Source organism: Larus michahellis, chromosome 14 (assembly GCF_964199755.1).
Source record: "Larus michahellis chromosome 14, bLarMic1.1, whole genome shotgun sequence".
NCBI lineage: Eukaryota > Metazoa > Chordata > Aves > Charadriiformes > Laridae > Larus > Larus michahellis.
Window position 1 is genome coordinate 13,968,745 of NC_133909.1, and position 23,292 is coordinate 13,992,036.

At 47.9% G+C, this 23,292-nt stretch overlaps 1 protein-coding gene across 1 annotated transcript in view; it reads left to right on the forward strand.

The window, feature by feature from the left end:
- The first annotated feature begins 20,472 nt into the window (after positions 1-20,472).
- The window catches only part of CACNG4 (calcium voltage-gated channel auxiliary subunit gamma 4), a 41,112-nt gene continuing 38,292 nt past the window's right edge, over positions 20,473-23,292 (forward strand). Inside the window, exon 1 of the mRNA XM_074607457.1 lies at positions 20,473-20,823. Coding sequence (XP_074463558.1) covers positions 20,601-20,823 — 223 coding nt within the window. The 5' untranslated portion in view covers positions 20,473-20,600. The remainder of the gene's footprint in view (positions 20,824-23,292) is intronic.

Consider the following 23,292-nt stretch of genomic DNA (forward strand, 5'->3'; position numbering starts at 1 on the left):
GGGCTGGGTTTGGGAGAAACCCAGCGCTCTCTCTTTGTGACGGCGCTAAAGGTAAAAACCAAGCACCAGCTCTCGGCAATAAGACGCATTAGCATGACAGATGGCTTGCAGAAAACGAAAAACTATCTCGGGTTTTGAGATTTGTGCTGACGGCCTGCGCCACAGAAAGGAACTATTCCAATTAGCATTTGTACAGACTAATTGAGGAGCACTGAGAGTATCAACCCAATTTGCCGCCATTGTCAAGCAGTCATTGTTCTGGATTATTTTTCTCAATTATCCCTTCAGTCACAAGTCTGGGGACAGAAAATGCCACTTCGGTTTTTGCCTTCCTGTGCCTGTAGCCGCTCTCCCGGCAGGGCACGTGGAGCCGTGCCGAGCAGCTTTCTGGGATGCAGCTCGCATCCCATCGGCAAAGGTAACGCAGCTTTCCTGGGTACCCAAGGTTATTCCTGCCTGGTTAAGCAAGTCCATCATGAAGCAAACATCATGATTCATCAATATGGCTAAAGGCAACCGAGTTTTTAGCCGTATGGCCATGTGCAGCTGTCATTTCGCATTGCTGTAATGCAAACCCAGCCCAGGCTTTCTCTGGAAGGAAATTCCTACCACCATCGAATGTACCTGGGGGGGGAATGCCCCTCGGCACGCGTGCTGGAAGACGCAGCCCTGGCACCCATCATTTTTCTGTCTCCTTCTGTTTGTAAATTAGCCCTGAGATGGAAGTGCTTTTTCTCCTTGCCGTGTTTATGTGCTGTGGCTGTGCCCCAGGCTCTGGCTCAGGGCGGGCAGGAGCCAAAAATCAGCCCCTAACTGCAAAAACTCCTCTCGCCGAGCCTTACCTGCCAGACCTGCCCAAAGAAAAATGGGAAAATACTCTGCCGTGGGAGTTATATCCTTTCAGGAACAGAAGGTGGCACACGAGTTTGCTGTGAGTGCCTGGCAGAAGTAGCTGTGATATTACTCAAAAGTTGAGAAGCGTTGGATTTCTCGGGGCACGGCGTGGCGGCGGTGCCCACAGCCCCGGCCCGGGGCAGCAGCCCCCCAGCCAGCGGTGAGCTCGGCACCGGCTCTGGCTGGCAACGCTGGGAAGACGCGGCCTTTCCCATGGATGGGCTGACCTTGGAAACAGGGCTGTGGTTGCTAAAGTCTGTGAATTTCTACCCTAACAATATATATATATATTTGTTAGCTTTTAGTGTTTAAGCTACAGGCACAGCAAAGAACTGGGCAAATCAGGACATAGTAAAACCTCTCGATTTACGTCATTTTTCAATTTATGTCATTTTTCTCAATCTGTGGGATTTTTTTGTAAGGGGCTCATGTAGACAGCACCTAATACACATCTGAGAAGAGTGTGGTGGAGCTAATCCTGAACACGGCCCATGCAGTGAGTCTCGTTAGAAAGGGCAAAGCGAAGGCAGCCACAGGCAGGTGGGGGCTCAGCCTGCTGCCGCCTCCCAGACCCGCTCCACGCTCCGAGCCCATCTGCGATCCACGCTCCGGGCTGGCAGACCCAGCTCCTGCAGTCCGTGGGCAGCTGGCCTGGCTTTCAGGCTCCCGTGGGCCTTGGCCCCTGTAACTGGTGCCGAAGAGGTGGGAGGTGATGGGGCTGTAAAAGGTCTGCAGTGAGCAGCGAAGCTCCTGGGGGGTTCTGCTCTGGCCGGGCAGGGCTGCAGCGGTCCTGCCTTGCTGGGAGGAGGAGGAGGAGGAGGGGGGCAATAGCTCAGGTAAGAGTTCTATCTGCTCCAGCATCGCTGCTTTTCAACTGAAATGTATCTCATCTTATACTTAAACATGATTTTCTCAGGAGCCCCTGTGGGTATCAGCAGAGGTCTCTCGCCGTGCCCGCTGGAGAACCTGCTGGGGCTGCAGCTTGAGCCTCCCCAGGTGAGCCGCTTGCCTAGAAAATTAAGGTTAAGCTGGGGCTCGGAAACCCTGTGTCTTGTGCTGTGAGCTGCGGGGGGGTCCAGGCTCGTTCAGGCAGCCGGGGACCTCTCTGTGCTGGACTGTGGCGTGGGCCCAAGGGGAGGGAAGGGGGTTTGTTGACGTGAAGGGCTTCAAGTGAAAAGAAAGCTGCTATTTGTTAGCTTTAAAAGCCACATTTTTATGGTCCTCTCTTCACCAAAAGAAAAAAAAAGCTCTCCTGCTATGTATATATAGACCATGCGCAGGTGAAAACAGGAGATGTTGCCCCCTAAGCAGGAGCAGGGTAGGGGAGATGAGCCAGAGAAAATAATTACGGTCCTGGTGAGGAATACTTTGATTAAAAATATGAATGAGTTCCTCCAATTCTCAACCAGAGAATACTGTAATTATGTGGTAAACTCCTGAGAGGATAAACCACACTGCTAATTCCTCTCTCCATCTTCCACCGCAGCGAAGCTCCTGCTACAGCTGGGATTTTCAGTTTTCACCTAATCATCAGGCTGCAGCTTGACGTTGCTCGTCACCCACTAATAGTAGCTTTAGCAAGAAAAGATGGTAAAAAAAAAAAAAAATTTGATGTCTTTACATCTGGAGGGAGCTGTTTCTTCACCTCTGCTCTCTGACAGGGCTAAACTCTCGGTCATTCACTGAAAAATCATATCTGGGGACAAATCCAATTTTCAGGAAGGTTTGGCTCCAGCTGCTGTTTCCCAGAACAGGGAATTCCGTGCGTTCAGGTGATGACGGAAAACTCTGGTTGTGCATTCTTTCTATGCCAGGATGCTTCTTTTTTCCTTTTGTTTATCTACAGCTTTGGGCGAATTCAGATGAAAGCCTTGAGCCTAGGACAGAGCTGGATCCTTTGAGATCCCTGCTGGAGCTTTTTGACCAAAACCCTTAGTTCTTCAACGCTTGATCTTAATAACAGGCATTGACGTTATGAACAAATAAAGGTAAGTAACAAGCCTTTCCTACCCAAGTTAGATTAAATATTGGTAGTTCAAAGCTATAAATGGAAAATAACTTTCCTACCCTGTATCTTCGGAAAATTGGTAGGCCCCGCTCTCCCCAGGACAAACAGGAGAGCAGTAGGGGTGTGTCTTCTACTCTGTTCCTGCTAATAGCCAATTTATAAGGAGCACCTTTAGCTGGGAATTGTTTTCAACTGAAGTGTGTGGGTACCGGCAAAATGAGCTGTATTGCATTAATGTTCTCTTAAAGATTCAAAAATGTTACGCAACAAAAAATTGCCAATTCACGCCACTTCTTTAATAGACTTTCTAATGTATACTTTAAAAAAAAAAAAAGAAAAAGCCTGGATTATGGAGTTTTCTTTTCGAGCTGTCTAGGCTTGCTGTCAGGAGCAGCTTCAAAGCCATTTTTCTTTTCATATGCTTGTCTGGTGTGTCTAACTGAGCGTGATTACTTTTTCCTAAATGAATAGATAATTTTGCCTTATTTATAAGTAGAACACCAGGACTTTTTGTCTTTGACACTATTGGGCTGAATCTCAGGATGGCTCAGTGTAGCGTGTTCATTATTTAATGAAATTTGTTTTGTGGGCTTTTTTTCCTTCTACCTGAATTTGTTTCCAAGTAATGTATTTTTGCCATAGTGCATTCAAACACACTTGAAATATTAATGAGGCAAGTAATGGCCCATTTCAATTGAAGTCTGCCATAATATGCAAGTAATCCTTCACAGGTCTCCGTTTTAGTAACAATGACGATGGAAATGTCTAATTTTCTCCCCAGCCAAGTATTCCGGTTGTGTTTCAGCGTGTGACAGCCATTAGCTGCGCAGTGGCTGAACTCATTACAGCAACTGCTGGGAAAAGGGCTCTCGCTGGTGCGCGAGTTCCTGACGCAGAACCGCTTTTCAGGCCACACCCCCACTTTTGGTCAAATTTCCAAGGCCCTTGTTAAATAGGCCAGCTGCCAGAAAAGCCAGGCTGACTCTTACGATGGCGACATGCTTTCAGGGCCATAATGATTTCGGGTCCACACCTGGAGGTTTTGCCACCCCAACTTGCGCAGATCTCTCTGGGCTTTTCCCAGGACCAGCGAGGAGCCGGGCGTTGGATGGGAGATGAGGCTTTGACTTGACGTGCCAAAGGGGTGCTGGGGGATGTGCCCGCCCCCCCATCTCCCCGTGCGTTGCCTACTCCAGCTGCTGCCAGCTTGCCGTTATCACTGGAAGGCCCCTGAGATGAAGTAGCCCTTGGAGGACTTGCCTGAAGGGTCAAGATGGAAAAACCAGAGCACAAAAGCTGCCTGTGGAGTTCAGCGTCACCAGCGGGGACGGCTCTTCGCTGCAGTGGCCAGCTCAGAAACGAGGGCAAGTGCCTGAAAGGAAGATGAATGCACTACAGAGAGCTCAGTCTCCTGGTTTTACAAGCTGTTTGTGGCAGGATCTTTGCTAATGTCACGGCTTTCTTGGAGTCTCAAAGCTGCCTTCCAGGAAACGGAGCCTCCTTTGTGACCCCCAGAGGGGAAAATAGGTTTTGAAGACGTTAAGAAGCTCAGCAGCTTTGGAGTGAATCTGAGAGAGCTTTGCATCACCTACAAACCCATTTTCCTTAGATCACTGACTTCTTTCAGGACTGTCAGGCTGTTTTGTGCTCAAGCTTTATTCAGCCCTTGCAATGAGAGATCCCCGTGTCCAGGTGTGTTGCTGTGGACTTGGAGCAAAAGCTGTTTGCGCTGGGCTGGGCTGGCGATGCCAACATGAGCCCTTTTCTGCAGCCCTGCCCCCAGATTTGGTCTGGCGAGGGCAACAGCGAGGGGCGTCCCAGCCAACGCTGGGTTATCCGTTGGCGCGGCTGAATGAGAAGTAAATCAGATTGACTGTAGGCGGCAAATAAAAATGCCAACAGCCTGGGCCGTTTGGCCTGCTTGAATTAGAGATCAAAGTCATTCTGCATTTCGTGTATCTCTTGTGAAGGCAGCAGCCCCTCTGGGAGGAAGGCGTGCGGTTACGGGGGCGCTGCTCTTCTCTACCTGACGCCCAGCCCCTTCCCCTGCGCTCGGCTGGAAAGCGAAGAGGAGGAAAAGCAAGGCATGGGTATCCCTGCTCCGTCAGGGAAACTGGCTCTGAAAGTAAACAGCTACCCCAGGGAGGCAGGAATAAGTCCAAATCCTGGAAAGACAAATCACTCTGCAGCAAGTGCTCATCTAAGGAGCACGTGAGCCCTGCTGGGGGGAGGCAGGCACCTCTTCTTACTCCCGGCTCTGCTGCTGGTCCGCAGTGAGAGCGTCAGCCTCAAGAAGGTACTCGGAGAGGCACATTTATGGGAGAAGGCCCGGAGCTGAGGGGTCTGCAGGGGACGTGGAAACCTCATACCCTTACACCAGCGACCAGCAGCCATCCTTCCTTCTCCCCAGAGCCAGCAGCCTCTGGGCCAAGAGAGCTGCCACATTTCTTGCTTCTGTTCTCTTTTTTTTTTATTTTCCATTTGTCACTGCTGGCTGGCTATTATGGAAATGGTCACGGTCCTGTTTGTTAGTACCCGGGAAGCATGGCACACGCGCCGCTGGGCTTGCGGAATTACCACAGGGATGAGCTGGCGAGTCACTAGGGTGTTTGTCAGCTGGTGATGCGGCTCCAGAATTGTTGCCGTTTCTTAAGCTACTGTATAAAAGAGGGTCTGAATGTCCTCACGGCAGATCTGCTGCAAACACCCCACCTCCTTTCTCAGAATACCCTACACACGGACCTGGTGAGGGGTTGATTCTATATTTTTCTTATACAAAGCTGGCTTCATCTTTCTGCTGGTGGGCACGGGTCTTATTCTGGTCTCATTTACACTGCTCTCAACCGGAAGTAACCCCTCTGAAGCCAGAATGTAAAATGGAGCTCCTTGCCGCGTTTACATATTCTGCTCCTTACAGCATAATTTGTCCTAGTTTTGAAGTATTGAATGCCTTCGTAAGAATTTCGTTACAGAGTACAAGTTTTGTCAAGCGCATTCTGCTAGCTTTGCTGGGGGTTGCTAAGCGTAGTCTATTTTTTCTGAACCCTTTGTACTGATATTTGCCCATGCCACACACAAAAAAATAATAAAAATACAGCATGTAGGAAAATACAGTTCTGTGTCAAATTCCTGGAAAAAAGACAGGTTGTTTTTGTAGGGGAAGGGCTTTCTGTACCAGGAAAACTATCTCCAGTGGCTCTTTGGGATGCAAATATGGACAATCCGAGGGTAATTTGGAGGATCTCAAACTTCTTGCCCAATGGTACAGCAGGCAGTGCTGATAATTGATTTCAACTCATCTGCGAGATGAACACCTGCTGTGCAATATGGCTCTGCTACGATTATTTCTCCCTGCATAGCTGGAATAAAATCTCCATTGACCACAAGATTGGGGGCATGTTTGCTAAAACCTGAACCGCATCCTAGTGCAAAATTAGCAGTTCTGTTGCAGCCTGTTTTGAATACATTGCCGTAACACTTATGCATTTTTGTGGATTTTAATGGGCTGCTTTCTTTCTAAGCAAATGTAATTCCATTACTAAATAATGCATTTGGCCTCCAACCTGACTTGTGCTAATTACTCACGTGCTGAATGGGTTTTAAATCTTGTTTGGAAACACTATACAGTTTATTGTCTTATTAAAAGCACCTAATGTGAGCTTTTCTTTTTTTTTTTTTTTTTTAAGTCTGCAATTGGTCTCTAGTGAAACCAAACAGCTAACGCAATAATTTTTCACTAAACTAATTATCAGAGTGGAAGACGCTAATGTGTTTTGCCAACTGTGTCTCGTGTCTCCTCGGCTAACGTGCAGCATGGTCACAGCTATTCAGCAAGACTTCACGTCTCCGGAAGCAGGAAAAGGAGGCTGAATTAAGCTCACCCCTTGCTCTCCTTTGCAGCCATGTGAATGTGCTCCAGCTGCACTGCCTCTGCCTGCACTTGCAGTTAATCAAACATTAATTAACATTAATCAAATGTTTTTCTTCCACAGAGGACTTGCAGGGACTTCATTTACCGGGGTTCCGAAGAGTATTGGATATGTGGGTTTCCTGCTTGCGAAGGTCCCAAGTACCCGATCTTCAAAATCTACGCTGCTTCAGCTGTGTTGGAAATTGAGGTACCCAAAGCCAACGACCACTTTTGAAAACATTCATTAAATGTTTCTTCAAACGTTAAAATAGGTGTCTGTGCGCAAAGATGTATGATCCTGACCGTTCATACGGTGTGCTGACATACATCACCAAGAATGATGTCTCATTCTCAACTAACCGTGGCGTGCAATAAGGGTGAGCTTTAAAAACTGACGAGACAAACTAAGAGTCTACAGAAATCGTGCCCCCGGATGTGCAAAGCCTGCAAACAGCGCTGAGTGCTAAGAAAAATGTCCCGTTCCTGGAAAAGAAAAGAAATTAAGAGTGAAAGGAGAAAAGTGAGGTTCCACCTGGAGCAAATGCAGCGCGTGCTTCTGTAGCTCTCCTCGGAGCAGGCTACATTTGGAACCAGAACTGCAGCTTTGGTAAGGACGGGGATTGGCTGATGGCTGTTACTTCCCAAAACGGATAAACAAAACGCTGCTGTCTTTGAATGTTATCCAGGCTAATGTGTGGGACTGGCACTGGGGAGTAAAGACAGTAGAGGAGACCAGGCTAAAACCATTAACTGGTAATGGAGTCTGTGTATTTGTCAACAAGACACTCAGCTTGGAGAGCGGAACAAAAGGAAAGCAAGCTGCAGAAAAACAAATGCATACTAAGCCTTGTCACTGATATTTATCTAACAGCCCGTCACAAGCAGAAAATGTGGATCAAAGGTAGGAAAGGCAAGGAAGGAGCAGCTTGAGTCCAAGGCATCCGTTCCGCGTTGCGTCAGGGTTCACTCCTGGACCAGGGTCCGCTCTGCCACATCGCGTTACACCAGGCGAGTTGCGAAATGATGGAGCCTAAAGCAGAGTGAGCCTTGGGAATGGGAAGTAAAACAACAGCCCGTTGTTTTCTTATTCGTTACTCGCCATGGGTTTGGGGGTTACCCAGGAACAGAGATGCTGTTTTACGTGAGGCGGGGAGTTATTTTGCCAGACTGTGCTTGATAAGAGAGCACTGAAAATTGCTTATGGGATTTGATGTTGTCCTATCCTGCCTCCAGAACCGATCACGCTGGTGGGGGTTTGGGTTTTCCTTTTTTAATCATAAAAACAACCTTTACAAAAACACCCTTTACTCTAAATATTTTTTTTTTATAATTGTATTTTTCCTACATTCTCTTTTTTTAGTCTCAGATAATTCTACCAGGCCGCACCTTCCCTTTATTCAGCTACAGACGTTGTTCCTGCCCCCTCGGTGTGAACGCCCAGGGTAAGGCTCATTGATTTTGGTGATGGAGATTCTGGCATGTGGCTTGTCCTCCGGGGATGCTGCTGGAGAGATGCACGTTGCCCCTTTGGCTGCTGGAGCAGAGGTGACCGCTGGCCCCAGAGGACCTGCAGCGGCAACTGCCCTCGGATGGGTCTTCTGCCAAGCAATCTGAAAATAAAGCTTAACTGGATAAGGAGAAGAGATGGAAAAAGATGGTGGGGTTAAGAACTGAGGGTGTGGAAGGAGACAAAATGCCAGTTGAGAAATAAGCATTGTTCAGTTTGATAAGAACAAAATGAGCTTGAAATTCAACTAATAATTTTCATGTCTTTGCATCAGAAAATTATTTGGGAGGGGAATCGAATTAAATTATTGGAGTTCTTGTCAGAAACAGTAATGGCAAACGCTCCTCTCTCTTCCCAGCCAACCCCAGTGCTAGGAAGACAAATGATCAGTTAGAGAAACTGCAGCAAATAATGGAAACAACTGATTTATGATATTTCTTATTGTACCCTGTGAAACAAAAACACTCAGTGTACTGAGCATCTTCTGAGTATTGTTCCTTGAATTTAGCTCATCTGCATCCACGGAAGATGCCTGTGCGGGTCTGCGTCTGGCAGCAACGAGCTGGCTTGGTGACTTTCTGCTTCCATCCTCAGCGCCGGTGGAAGCGCCGGCCACCTTTACCACTGAAGTGGGGTTATTAATCACGTCCTGCATCTCCTGGCCGTGCTCGTATGCAGGAGACATCACCTCCAGGATTAATTGGTATTGATGAACTCGCTTAGCAACCACACGCCGACTGGTACTGATCCCTGGGGATGCGCGGCCTCCCCATCCTCGGCCCGAAAGGCCAACCCGGTGGCAGATCAGCGTTCGGGCACAAGAGGCAAATGGGGATGGGCTTGTGCCAGCTCCCCCGTGGCTACCCCTGCACACACGAGCCCTCTTTACCCTCCATCTGAGCCTAGACTGGCAGCTCTAATACCCAGCTCTTGGCTAACCAGAGCCAGCACCTTTGGGTTCAAAAATGTTCCTCGTGTTTCATTAAACTGATGGCTCTGGATAGGAGTCGCAGCAGTAGCGTAATCCACGTGTTGACAGTGCCCCTGGAGACTCGGGCTGGGGATAACCACATCCTTCTTATACTGCTAATAATTAACTATTGAAACAATTTACTAATGGATGTAGTGGCTTCTTTAAATGATGAATTGATATGATTTAGCACAGCTATGAGATATGGGCTTGATGAAAATATTACTGAGTGCAAAGCCAGCCTGCATTATAGCCTGTTGAGGTCAGAATCTATTAGCCATAATTCCTCTTAGCCTAAATTCTCTTCATCTATGGAACAAGTTTTTCCCCTACAGAAATTATTCTAAATCCTTCGAAACAGAGCTGCATGTGCTCTACCGTACGGCAACGGCTGGTCTCATTCACTAAGTGGAGGAGAGGGATGTTTATATAAGATCCAGCAAAAAAATATAGTGGTATTAACAAGCATAGAAAGTTTCTCAGATATTTGAGTTAAAAATGGATGGACTTTGTGTGCACGAATAGATGCAATTATATTTACTGGCATGAATTGAATGGGTCTGATCAGAATAATGGGTGTAACATCTATTAATTGAATATGGAAACTAGCTTTACCTGACACTTTATTTTAATAGTTTGCCAGTATTTACACAACAGAAGTGTCTCAGAAAGTTTAATTAGATATCTGAGATATCCCAGATCTTGTCAAATTAATTTCTGAACTCTTGACATTTCTGCGACAATACTGTCCTAATTCTTCTTGTAGCATTTTCTTAAGACTCTAATAACTAACAGTCATGTCTGACAAAATAAAGATAAGCTGTTATTTCTCTCGAAGAGATGACAGTTCCATTTTTCAATAGTTGCTCGCTGTTCTACTTCCTGCAGCAGCAAAATTTTCAGGCGTGGGACCGGCAAAACAAAGAGGTACTTGCTGTAGGTAAAGGGTTTTTTCTTTGCATCCAACCATTGCGCTTGGATGGAAAGGTCAGGTGTGTCAGCGATGGTTAAGGCTTTGAAGAAGACAGATGTGTGTATGCAGAAAGAACATAAAGGGGATTGGAATAGCTTAAAGGAATAAGCAGAATTGGAAAGATCTGGGCTTTAAACTTCATTCTGCTATTGAAGTCATTGTTAGCACTCTCCCCCACTGAGGAAAAAATGTCTTGGGGGAGAAAAAAAGCAGAAAAAAATGAAATATTAAATATATCTTTCTGGCTATCTCATCTGCTGGAATTACAACAGTGCAAATTACTCCAAGGTTTTAGCAACTGAGTAGAATCCACTTCACTTTTCTTTCCTCCTCTGAAGCAGGATGCTGTTTCTTCTCCAGCCCTGGGCTGGGACTGTGAGAACGAGCGCTGGCCGCGCTACAGAAGCGGGGGGAAAACTGGTACCCTGCAGGCTCCAAGCCCAGAGAAGGTAGGAGTACGTGCGCGCAGCCTGGACCTGGCTGTTCCCTTATTCTCAGCAGGGCAGCTTTCTGTACGATAATTATGCTGGTTTTGCTTAGGCATTTAGTAACCATGATCTCCTGTCCTTAGCCCCCTGCTCACCTGAGGTCTGAGGGAGCCCCTGTGGTCCCCCCAACCTGTTCCCACACGTTGTGGCACCAGGATGCTCTTGCAGGATGGCAAAAGCTGGTGTGTCCCCAGTCTTTTGTGTGCGCGGTATTTTCAGTGGCCTTTAAGGCATCATCTTGGGCCAATGATGTTGGACCGCCCCATCTAGCCCATTACCAAAACCCAAGAGGTCTGCACGGTATTTCCTGCATTTACAGCCCTCTCACAAGGTGGGCATTGCCCAGTGCTCTCCCGCATCTCGCAGCACCGCGGCTGCCCTCCAGGGAGCCCATGCCCCCTCTCCCACCTCCACGGGGCTGCGTAAGTGCGAAGAACAGTAAATAAAACAGCATCGTTTGTCTAAACAGGAAGAAAACCCCCGACACGTAATTAGTTTATTCCGAACGGGAATGGCTTCTGGCACTTTCTTTTGCAAAGCTGCAGTTTGGGGTGTCTGCGGGTGTCTCACATCAGCCAATACTCATTAAATAATCCTTTCCGCCCATGCTGCCCCGTTTGGTTTGTCTGCCTCGGTGATGTTCCATGAGGGACTGATTTTGGAGATTGAAGAGCTTCTGCATCTTCTCATTACCCCACAATGTCCCCTCTGAGAGGGGATTTGAATTTCTGGTCCCCCGCACGTAATCTTTGGCGTGCCATATTCACCACTTCTATTTATTTTCCATTTTAACGCTTGTAAGACTGGAATGTTCCTTTTTATAGAGGCATTACAGTTATGGGTAAGAAGTCAACACCTGCCAGCTTTTTCAGTAGAGATGCTGTGGGGATTTTTTTCCTTGCTACCTAGAAACCGTTGTATTAATAGAGATCTTATTGGAATGCTTGCCTGTGGAAATTGTAAAAATTCCAGTTAAAAGGCAAAAACATTTTTGCTAGACATATTCACCTAAATAATGCAAAAAAAAAAAAAAAAATGGGACCTGAAGAAGGATGGGGTGGGGAAGGATCAGATGTTCATATTTTGGATTCCCAAGTTCTCTGTAAGAACATGAACAAATTTCAAGAAAAGCAGGCATTTTCTGCCAAAAAAAAAAAAAAATCAACAGGACAGTTTTAATGAGCCTAATGAAGAAGTTTGACAGTAGATGTTGACCTTGTAATGGGTCTCTGCTATGAGAAAAGAGGTTATTTACAACTAGAAAAGCTGTTGTTATTTTTCACTCGACTAAGTAAACTACAGTAGAACTACTCATGAGATACCATTGTCGTGGGGAGCTTAGTGGAAAGCTAATTCATTTTGGTTGTTTTTTGGGGTTTTTTTCATGGGGTTGTTTTTTTTTTTTAATACCTCAGCCTCATTCTTTAATGGTTTCGTCATAGATAGCTTAAAAAAATAAATTCAGCTGGATCAACATACCTAAACAGATGAACCTAAAACAGAGAACTAGAACCTAAAACAGAGAACTGGAGAATTATCTATTGAATCTCCTAGGCATATATTTACTGGATACATCACAAAATAGCACATTACTTATTTGTTAATTGAGTCGAATAATTATTCAATTGAGTCTATTATGAGAGGAAAATTTTTTCTCCATTAGCAGAGCTAAAAGCACGTGGAAAACCTGTAGGTGTGTTCCAGCCCTTCTCTGCATAGATCCCTCACAAAATAGTGTCTTTTTAATAGTAGTGGCAGTAACTGTCTAATAACCTGAATTAGGAAGGCTCTAGCAATTGGCAAGTGTTCTCTTTTTCTCCGAGTTAAATATTTTGTCAAGGCTTTTCACAACTCTGGCTGCTGCAATTTCTCGTCTTTCTCCAAAAGCCATTTTTCTATCCAGCGGATGAGACTTGAGCTCTCTTGGGCAAAACCTCCTGTTTCCTGAATGCTCTTTAACAGCCCTCGAGAGCAGCCTAGTGCCAGCGCGGCACCGACCTGGTATCGTGGCTTTGATGGGTACAGCCTGGCACTGGCCTTGTGCACATCTGGGAAGGGCAAACTAAAGCAGGATCTCCAGGGCTGGAAGCACGTGGTTTTGCGCACTCCACCCCACGGATGCTCGAACCATCCCCATGGACGGGTCTCCGCTGTGCTCTGGCTCCTCAGATAACCCCTAGCTACTCCTGCACTTCCCAAATTGATGACAAGTCGTCAGCCCCTGAGATAAGTGAAGCATTTGGCTGGGTCCTGCCCAGCCCCGGCACACGCCATGCACCGTGGCAGGGATGCTGCTGGCACCAGTGCTGCCCACCTTGGCAGGACCACTGAAGGACTGCGGAGTCCCACCAGACTGTCCAGGATACTGCTCATCTCCTCCGTGTTCTTCTAATCATCATCCTGAGAAGAGTTTCTAGGTGGGTGAACAGAGAAGGTTGGTTTGTGATCTTATTCTTTCAAGGTGTTTCTGACTTATTTTTTGAGAAGTACAAGGGAGGTTGAGGTTTTTCTTTTGCGTTGCTTTTGATTTGGTTCATATTTGCGGGAGACTGGCTGCTCTAGCAAAAGCCCTCTTAGAAATTTTTCAACATTTACAGTTTACTGCTAAATGTCTATTGTAGAGCTATTTGCCCCCCCCAAAAAACGCACGCCACCATGGGAAAAACCTGCAGGTGTTAGCAGCTAGATGTACTTAAGCACCAGGTTGAGTGTAGAAAGTTCAGTTTAAACCGTACCAAGTTCAAACAATTTTATCCATGGCATTAATGGGATGTAAAGCATTACTGGTCCTGCCAGCATTTCCCTCAGAGCTCTGTGTTACACCGGGGTCACCACTGGGTCTCTTTGGAAAAAGAAGGGGGGGAAGGAGAAAAACCTTGGAACCTTACGCTGATTAAAGATACTGTCTTTGTCCCGAAGAGTTTACGGTTTAGCTGCGGAATAGGTGTTTGCTGAATAAGTGTGCTGTGACCCGGCCTTGAGCAGACAGGCAGCATTTGAGGTGTGAAGAGAGATAAAAATCAATAAATACACCATTTGCCATTTACTCAGCCCAAACAAAATACTTCATCGAGGCACTGGTGTAGCTTTAAAAAGTGATAGCACAAATTACAGTTCCACTGCAACGTGTATGGCAAGGTTTTATGGCACTCTGCTGGCCGTATTTACAGCTCATTTAAAACACTATGTCAGGGTGTTCTGTTAGTATTGCTTTTCTTCCTCTCCTTCTCACTGCTGCTGTCACATAATAGTCTGTGGAGCGGGGTTTCACGTACACGGTTGCTAAACGGGAAGAGGTGTGTGGGCTCTTCCAGCATTTAGTCCGCCGCGGTCAGCTCGTGCATTGGGAGAGGGTTTAAAGTTCTGCTCCTCTTCTCGTTGAGACAACGGCAAAACTCCCCCTTGGGTTTCCCTGTTTCTCACCTGCCGTCCCCCCTCGCTCACTGGTCTCTCTATCTGAAAAACTAATGGTATTGAAAGTGGCGAAGAGCAGTGACACGAGAAATCCGTGACAGAGGCTTAAAGCCTCTCAGTTTAGGTAAGCTCAGCCCAGCGGAGCTAGGAGTCCCGCAGTAAAGCTTTGTCTGGCTCAGTATCCATCTCCCAGGTGCAATTCCATAGAAAAAGGGCTCTCTGGACCCGTAAGTGTTACTAGCATCTGATCAAGATCATTGTTTGGGTAACGTGTCCTCAGCACCAGCGACTGCAGCTCCAACTGCTGCAGCAGGCCTATCTAAGAGGATTTCCCAGTCTCTCGTGTAGAAATAAATGAACTGGAGCACAGGGGAGATCAGATAAACCTTGTTTTGGATGCTTGGTCTATCACTGACCTCTCAGAAGTAATGGCTAGCTTTAATTTTACCTTCCAATTTCCTTTCTTAGTAGACTGAGCGTTTATAAAACTTTTCCAAGTGAGCTGCCAGGGTGTGCTCCTGAAAGACCATCTCTCTGGTGAATAATCGGCTGAAATTCTAATGAGAAAATCCTTTCACTGGGCAACAGCCTTCCTACTCGAATGCTGCGTTGTCAGCTCAAAATTATTCGGACGGATCTGAGGAATTTACTTTAGGCAGCTTAGGAGATAAATTCAGTGCCGCAAGTTATCACGATTGATTTAAGTATTTAAGACTTATCCTAAAAACCTGTTTTGCTCAATCTGCCTCCTAACACGTTCCCACTGAAGCCCTTCTTTTCAGGTTAAAATGCAATCTGCGTGCAGCGAGCAATTTCCCTTTCTCTGGCCGGGGTAAGTCTCCTCCATCCTCTGGGTGTGGGGATGATGTGGTGTTTCAGAGGCAACAAGCTCCCCCACAGATCGTCTCATTTTACACTCCGTGCGACTTCAGCGAGCCCCGCCGTGCCGCTCCGCTACAGCACCTTCTCCCTTAGGTCTGAGAAAGGAGCATTTGCTTGAAAGAGGAGATTTTTTTATTTTTTTTTTAAATGACATTAAAGAGACTAATGTTTCTTTGTGGAGCGATTAGGAGTTGGTGCTGAGGAGTCCTGGCAGCGCGCAGCAGGATGCGCAGGCGCCAGCTTGGAGAGGACCCTCAGAAGCGCGATCCATCACGGTGACACCCGACTCCCCGATTCATCTTTTAGTCTGTCTGAAGCTCGCGTGCGGTTGTGTGGAGTAGCTGCGTGTGCGTGTGTTTGTGTAGCACAAATAGCCTGTTGCTGGGCTGCTTACAGGTGCGTAATTACTCCTTAGGACTGGCTGATGACACGACATGACAAAACCTCACAGGCATTTTTTTTTTTTCCTTTTTTTCCCCCCTCCCTCATGGCACGGTATTCCCAACGAGAATTTGTATTTCCCTCTGGACGCTGCCCTGAGAACAAACGCAGCTCGTTCCAGTAGTGCCTTGTCTGGATGAACCCTCGGTCGCGCATCTGCTTCTCCCCCGTCAAAAAGATAATGAGTTTTTTCACTCCACTTCCAGCAGGTCTCTTGTGCTCAAACTTCCCGTGGCGTCTCATCAGGATACTGCCTCTCTGAAGCCTTTGAACCGTGATGCAAAATCAAGGCTCCAGTCCCATTAACCCCTTGTTCTTTCTCCTATTCCCTTTTTAACACCATAAACTCGTGCGTAACCCCCGCTCGCACTTTCAACTCATGCTCCAGATAATCTTTGATGTGGCATTTACCAGCGCAATGAATTTCCCAGCTCTTAGGACATGGACAAGAGGTAGGAGTTGAGGGATGAGATCGCATGACAGGTAACGGGCACGGTGAACTTTAGATCTGTGAGATGTGCGCAATATTAGTTCATTCTGTAGCTGAATGTGAACGTTATTGATATTTAATATCTTACCAGGAGGGATGAGTATTTGAAGGACAAGCATTCATAATTTGCTTTGACATTTGACATGATCAAGCAGGTAAAGGAATAATATTCCGTTTCTCCATTGTGAAAAAGATAATGAGTTTCATACCTATCGGTATGATGAGAAAAACACAGCCTATGTAGTGTAAAATGCGTGAGAGCTGCTATATATAAATTGCATATATCGTGTTGTTTTGATGACCTGTTCAAACACAGCATGCCTATCCTTTTTAATTTTCTGGTTTGCTGTGCAAGTCTCTAGCAAAAGAGACTTTTTTGAGATGAAAAAATGTTTTCTTCAAATCATTTATAGAAAGAGCAGCGCTATCATCGAGTCTGTCTCATCGTATCATTCTTGGGTATCAGTTTCTAGGCTCAGATGACAAACCACAGCAGCTACTTTTCCAATAGCAGCATCTGGCTTCCCGGCAAACCCGAAATGCAGTTATCTGGAATGCTTCAGAATTGCTTCTGAGCACATTTTATTTATTAGAAAGCAGTTGTGTTGCTTTGCTTCCCGTGACTAAGCCAAAGAATATTTAATATATTAAAAGGAATAATAGAATCGAGGCCAAGCTGTTGTCCCTCAAGTGGCGAGAGAATGACGATATTTTTCCTTTAGACGAGCATTTCTTCAGCTCTGGAGGACAATCTGAAACTACTCATGCTGCCTTCAGATGATCTTTTCTAGGACTAAAAAACGAATTCAGTCTTATAACTCCCCAAACAAAATTGAAGTTCACCTTTTTCTAGACTCAGCTCCCTGAAAGGTGATGGTGGCTCCTCTGCCAGCCTGCCCTCGCTGGAGGAAGCAGACCCTCGACGCAGAGTGGGGTGCTTGGAGGTGCCACTACGTCCTTGCAATATACGACGAACGGTAACAGAAGGAACAGGTGGGCCGGTGGGTCAGGTGCTGTACCAATCCTCAGAGGAAGTGAATTCAGCCTTTGTTTTGCTACGGAATTGATGAGCTTGGCGAGTCATTTGGATCCAGCTCCGCAAAGGTCTCCAAATGCACTTCAGTAGGTAGCACGCTAATCTGCAAGGTCTGATCCAAGGTATATGAAAACAGAGTTCCATGAGCAACTTTAACATTATTCCTTCTCAAATATACCTGTGATAGAACTGATACCTTCTGCCATGTCCTGTGTTCTGCAAGGTTCTTTGCTCGGGCTGGAGGTCTTTGCGAAGCCCTGCTGCTAATCTGGTGAGTTGAATCGAATCCCACCACTGCCCTGTGTATAAAAGGAGATTATCTGACACGGTACAAAACATCTGAGGCGTTTCTCCAGTTCTTCATACCTAGCGTAATCTGGAGGAAATTATTAAGGATTATTTTTTCCCTAATATCAGCATCAAATTAGATAGGAGAGATATCGAGACCCACAGGAGATGACGATAGTCAATTATATAGATGTCCTTACAGCTTTAGGACATTCCTAGATGCTAAAATTTATTCTCACGTGCATAGAGATAAAAGCTGAGAAAGGACAAGGGAGGATGAACTCTGTCTGTTCCAGGCTTTGATGATGGTTGGACTGTATCTACATCAAAAGCTTTATTTAATTGAAGTGATCGTTTTCATTCTGAGAAAGAACTCTCTTGAGTTTTTCTTGAGCAATTTCCAAAAGTTTATTTTAGTGAAATTCTACTGTTATTTTTCTAAGGGATAGATTTTATTTTTTTTTTAAAGCCTAATCTACTAAAGTCAACGATTTGACACTTAGCAGCAGAAGCAGTAATGCTAAATGGTAACATCTTGCAGTTTTCTTCTGATACTGTGGTGTCTCTGGGGCAGGATTCTCTTAGTGACAGTTCTCACTAAATTCAGTTAAAGCCGAAGGTTCATCTCCAAAGTAACTGTTACTCAGTTTAGAAATAAAATGATCAGGCACAGGGTTTCATTTAAAGCTTTGAATATCATCATCCACGAATCAAAACAATTCTGTCTCGAGCTTCCGTTTCTCCAGTGTAAAAAATGGGTTTGGGCACTCGCCCTTGCACGGTGCCGTCTGGGGCAGGGGGCTGAACTGCAGGGAGAAGCCGTGGGGCTTTCTCTTCTCTTTGCCCAGAGCTTCTGTCTCTGCTCTGCGCTTGGAACAATGGGCTCTTAATTCCGACTGAGGACGGAGGATGCTGCTGCAGCGCAAAACACCCTGCCAAGGCTGCTTTACACGGCAGGACGATAGGGCTGTGTCGCAGGCAAAGTCTGCACATCAAAGGTTACACGATGGGCAACCTCCGCTACATACAGCGGGTCGGATAGCTTTCACGTTTAAGAAAAGACTACACGCTTTTTCGCTATTGAGGAGCGTAAGCACTTTTGCCTTCCTTCCGCCACGAATGGAGATTATTCAATGGTTGGATTTAATGAATTCAAAATCCTTAGAAAATCACTAGAGCCAGACATCAATGTAAAATACTCCACCAGCTTTCAGTAGTGGAATATAATATTAGCTCTCCCACAATCTACTTCATGCATGCCAAAAGAATAGAGAACATTTTTAAACTAAAGAAGATAGCTTGGGCAGAAAATGATTCTCTGCCTTGGATGCTTCTCCGTAACCCTTTAGGAGCCCGAGTTGTTTTTCACAGGGCAGTAGAAACAGAAACGGCTGTTTTCTTTGCAAAAATGTGGGGGGAGGAAGAGGAGCGAGAGATTTTATTACTAAATTCTGTTAACGTAGTGTTACCTCGCGCAATCAATGGGACGGGAGGGTTGCCGCAGGGCTGGTGGCTCCCGGCCCACGGAAAACCCTGCAGTTGTGTGTCCCCTTTCTGCTGGCGGAGGCTGCTGAGAACCCACCGAACCCACCGCGACTCACGCTGTCTTGTTGCACGTCTGTGCTGGGAGCACTGGGATATTTCTGTGCCGAGTGGGAACCCGGCCCCGGCTGCCGCCCGTTCAGCCCTTGCCCTGCTCCTCGCCGTGGAGAGCCAGCCATGAGCAGCTCTCCCAGGCAATACCGTAATACAAATAAATAATATTAATTAAGGCTCGATAGGTTTAAAAAGCTATGGAAATAGCTTCTCTCCTGCTGTTTCAGCATCTCATTTCCCCACTCTGTCCAAACCCCCAAAGCCCAGAGGTACAAACATATATTTTAAATGAGAAGTTTGTTGAACCTCATTAAACTTAAATGCCTGATCCAGTTTTTCTGAACGAGGCTTCACTCTGCTTTTGAGTTTACCTGACTTCATTCGTCCCTGCCCGATGGAGACACTCATTTAGGCGGTGATTTTGGAAAGGCGCTGGTAGAGCCACAAACTACAACTGAAAAGAAAAACATAATTTACACGCTTGACCCCAAGCATCTAACTTTGGAGCCCTTCTGTGTTTACAGGCTTCAGCCTGAGCAATTTGCCGAGATCTCTGTGAAATAAAGACCAGCTTTTAACTTGTATTTGTTTTTTGCTTTCCCAGTTGCCACGAAAAGGACGAGCAGCTGAACAGCATCCCTGCGCCGGTATGCGGAGCGGTGGAGTCACACAGGCACCTGCAGCCATCCACGCACTGCTCGGGAAGAGCGCTGTAACTCTCCAGGTTTGTAGCTCTTGTCCTCCCACTCCCTAATTCATGTACATAAAACTGGTGCGCTGCCACGTTCCCTCCACACGGATGCATTAGCTGATCAGGGAGGCTTCCCATTCATCCGGCTTGTCACTTGGATGAGGTGAAGGCAGGACTGACTTGTCAACTCGCAGTGATGAGAGCCAGGGGTGGAAGCCAGGGTAACACGATAATAAATGGTGTAGATAGTTCTCCCCTTGGTTTTCCAAAGGAAAATATTTTCAAGTGCTGGATTCTCTCCATCCCCTTCCAAACAGGAGAAAACCAGCAACCCCAATGGTTGCCCGCAACCTCCTTGCCTAACTGATGGCGGGGTGAGCTGCAGGAGGAAATCGCGGCCGAACCCCCGCGTTGGCTGCGCGGTGGCTCCCCGGCCACGCGCGCGCTCCCCTGGGGGTTGCAGGACTTTGGCCCCACTGCGTTTGGCACCGTTTCTGGGCTGATTTCCAGAGCAGCAGGAGGAAGGTGTGGGCACCCCACCCCGGAGACAGCAGTGGCGGTGCAGAGCTTTGTACCCAGCAGGTGGGCGACACCCTCCCCATCTCCCGACAAATTCTGGCCGGGCTCCGCTCACACCTTCACACCGCCCCGGCAAGTCGCCGCTTCGGACGCGGCCATCACCCCTCCCGCCGCCGGCACCCAGCGCCAACGAACAAAGCGATGCGGGGGCTGCCGGCGCGTCGGGGGGCGCCCCGCTCCGCGTGTCCCCCCCTCACGGGGGTCCGCCCCGCCCTCCCGCGGCCGGGGCGGTGCGGCGGGGCGCGGCTGGCGGCGGAGCCCGGCCCCGCGGCGGCGGCAGGCGGCTCCCCCCCGCTCCCCGAACCCCCCCCCCGGCCGCCGCGCCGCCGCCTCCGCCCCCCGCCCCGTGACTCGGCTGCCTCCCGCGGGCGGCGGCGGCTGCCGGGCGGTGTCGTGCGGCCCCCCGCGCCCGTGCGGGGGACTATGAAGCACCATGGTGTGGTGTGACCGTGGCGTCCAGATGCTGCTGACCACGGTGGGCGCCTTCGCCGCCTTCAGCCTCATGGCCATCGCCATCGGCACCGACTACTGGCTCTACTCCAGCGCCCACATCTGCAACGGCACCAACATCACGGCGGACGAGGCGCAGGGGCCGCCGCGGCGGGCGCGGGGCGATCTCACGCACTCGGGGCTCTGGAGGATCTGCTGCCTCGAAGGTACCGGGGGCGGGGGCGGGGGAAGCAACTTCCCGGGGGAAACCGGCGGCGCGCCCGGAGCCGCCGGGCAGAGCCCAGCCGGAGCCGGAGCCGCGCCGCTGCCTCGGACACGGCCGAGGAGGAGGATGGCGTTACCGTGGCAACCGGCATCTCCGAGATTGCCATGGGAACCGGGCGGCGGGATGCGGAGCTCTGCCCGGGGGAGCTCTGCCCAGGGGGGCGACCTCGCTCCGCGGTGTCCTCCCCCCCGCCCCCGGTGCTTCAGGGCTCTGGGGGCTCCTGGCGGGTTCGGGGCTTTTCGAGGCGCACCCGAGTCCACCAGCGTTGGGGGCTGGGGACCCCCCGGGGCTGTGGCCTCAGGGGCTTTGGGGCTCAGCCGCAGCTCTCGGGCAGGACAGCAGAAACCCACGTTCCTCCCTGTCTACCCTCGGACAGAGACACCGGGAACCTGGTTGAAGGTGGTGTTGCCACTGTTCAAGTGCTTCAGTGTGGACTCGGGGTTACTTAATGCAGCCCAAGGGTCAGGCGGAATAATATTAACAATAAAAAGATAGGTGCTTTAGTGGCTGGGATGGGTAGCAGGACACCCCGTTCCCCACGGAGGCCAAACATGTGGCTTCCTCTCTGAAAATGGAGTTGTAGAGAAGGCGCGGCGGGTAACTACCAGGACAAAGAAACACATGGGTGTTTAGAGGATTTGGCATAGCAGATCGGAAAGCCCAGATGGGAAACAACATCTGTCAGCCGAGTGCGCGGAGCTCTGACCGTGGGAAATCAGCACATCGCCAGGAAAGGGACACACACCACGGGCAGGCGCTGGCAGCGGGGGCCGGGGCCATGGGGCTCTGAACCCCCTCACCATGCAGACAGCCAACAGAGCCTCAGCGATGCTGGGTAAAAGGGAGAGTGTAGAGGAAAGCTGTTGACTTTTGCTGAGCTGCTTTGTGGCTCGTGGGGGTACGCTGGAGCACAGTAACGCACTTCGCGTATCGGCTTCAGTGTGCCTAATTCCATCCACACAACTTAGCACACATGGACTTTACAAATCTGGTTTCCTGGTTTATTCTAACCGACAGATAGCTCAGCCCGGACGAGCCCAGCTATAGTTCAGAGGCTAGCAGCTGTATTCGGAGGGGTCTTTTCTCCCCAGGAAAGACTATGGCATGGTAGAAGCACCTCATCCTCACCTCTGTTCGCAGCTTCTGCTAACAATTTAAGGCTCCAGTGTAACATCATTTTTCTCTTGAAATATTGGATTTGCTACCTAGTAGTAGTATATGTACATGGAATAGCTGTAGGACAAGAAAATATTTTTAGGCAATAAAGAGAGAAAGAATTACTGAGATGTGAAGGTTTACGGGTAATAATAATGCTTGGCATTATAACTCCTAAAGGAAATCTAATTCTCGGTACGGGCTTTTATGACACCTGGAAAATGAGGGCTTGCGTCTGAGAGCTCCTGAGTTTGCTTGAGAGATGCTGAGCATCCTCCACTTGGACCGAATCTTGTGATCTTCGCTGAGCTTGTTCTAGTGTCTCCAGTCTCCATTTTCCATGGAAAATAAGTTTGTTTGCGTCTTGCGGGAGTTGCTGAGCTTTCTCTGCTAGACTGGGCCTGTCTAGGAGAAATTCTCCAGGGGAAATCCCTGATTTTCCCCACATCAGGATTTCCGTATGGTCTTCCAGGAATCTCATTGATAGAAATGAAGCGCAGCTTTGACTGAAACTGGTGGAATTTCCCCCTTGATTTAAACTGAGCCTAAGTAAGAACTTTGTTTAAAAAACCCAGAAGTCGGTGAAGTCGTGAGGCACGGGCAGTGTTGCAGACAGTGCCCAGGGATGCGGCTGCTCTCCGCTCTCGTTGCATCACCGGGGCAGCGCCTGTGCCTTCCTGAGCACCTTTTGTTTGCAAAGGTTTTGCTGAGACATTGCACCCCACAGTTGTGTGCAAGTGAACCTTGAATCCACATCAATTCAGGGGACTAAAAAGCATTTCGTGTGACCCATCTGTCCAACGGCAATTGAGCTGTTCTGCTCAAAATTCAAATGCTCATAATCAAATTACAAAGTTACAAAATGTAAAGTTGTCAAATGTGTGCTAAGAATGGACAAATTGAGAAAGCTGTCATCTGTTCACAGATACGAGGAACAGAGACTACATTCTCTCCTACATTTTCAGTATGTTCTGTCTTTGTAAAATAAAATCTATAGATACATTAAATTATTCATGTTTTAAACCATATCCTCCTGGGACTTTGATTTCAACGTGGAAAGGTTCCTTTGTTTCATAAAATAATAAAACCATTTCTAGAAGCTGATTTAAAACAACACCCCCTTGATTGTTTCAGGGCATCGCTCATACGGAGTGGATGGGTCTTTTAGTAAAATCAACATAACAGTTGCAGATCTGAGGAGATCACAGAGCAAGAAAATAATTTCAGTTATAGGTCTTTATAGGTGATTAAATAT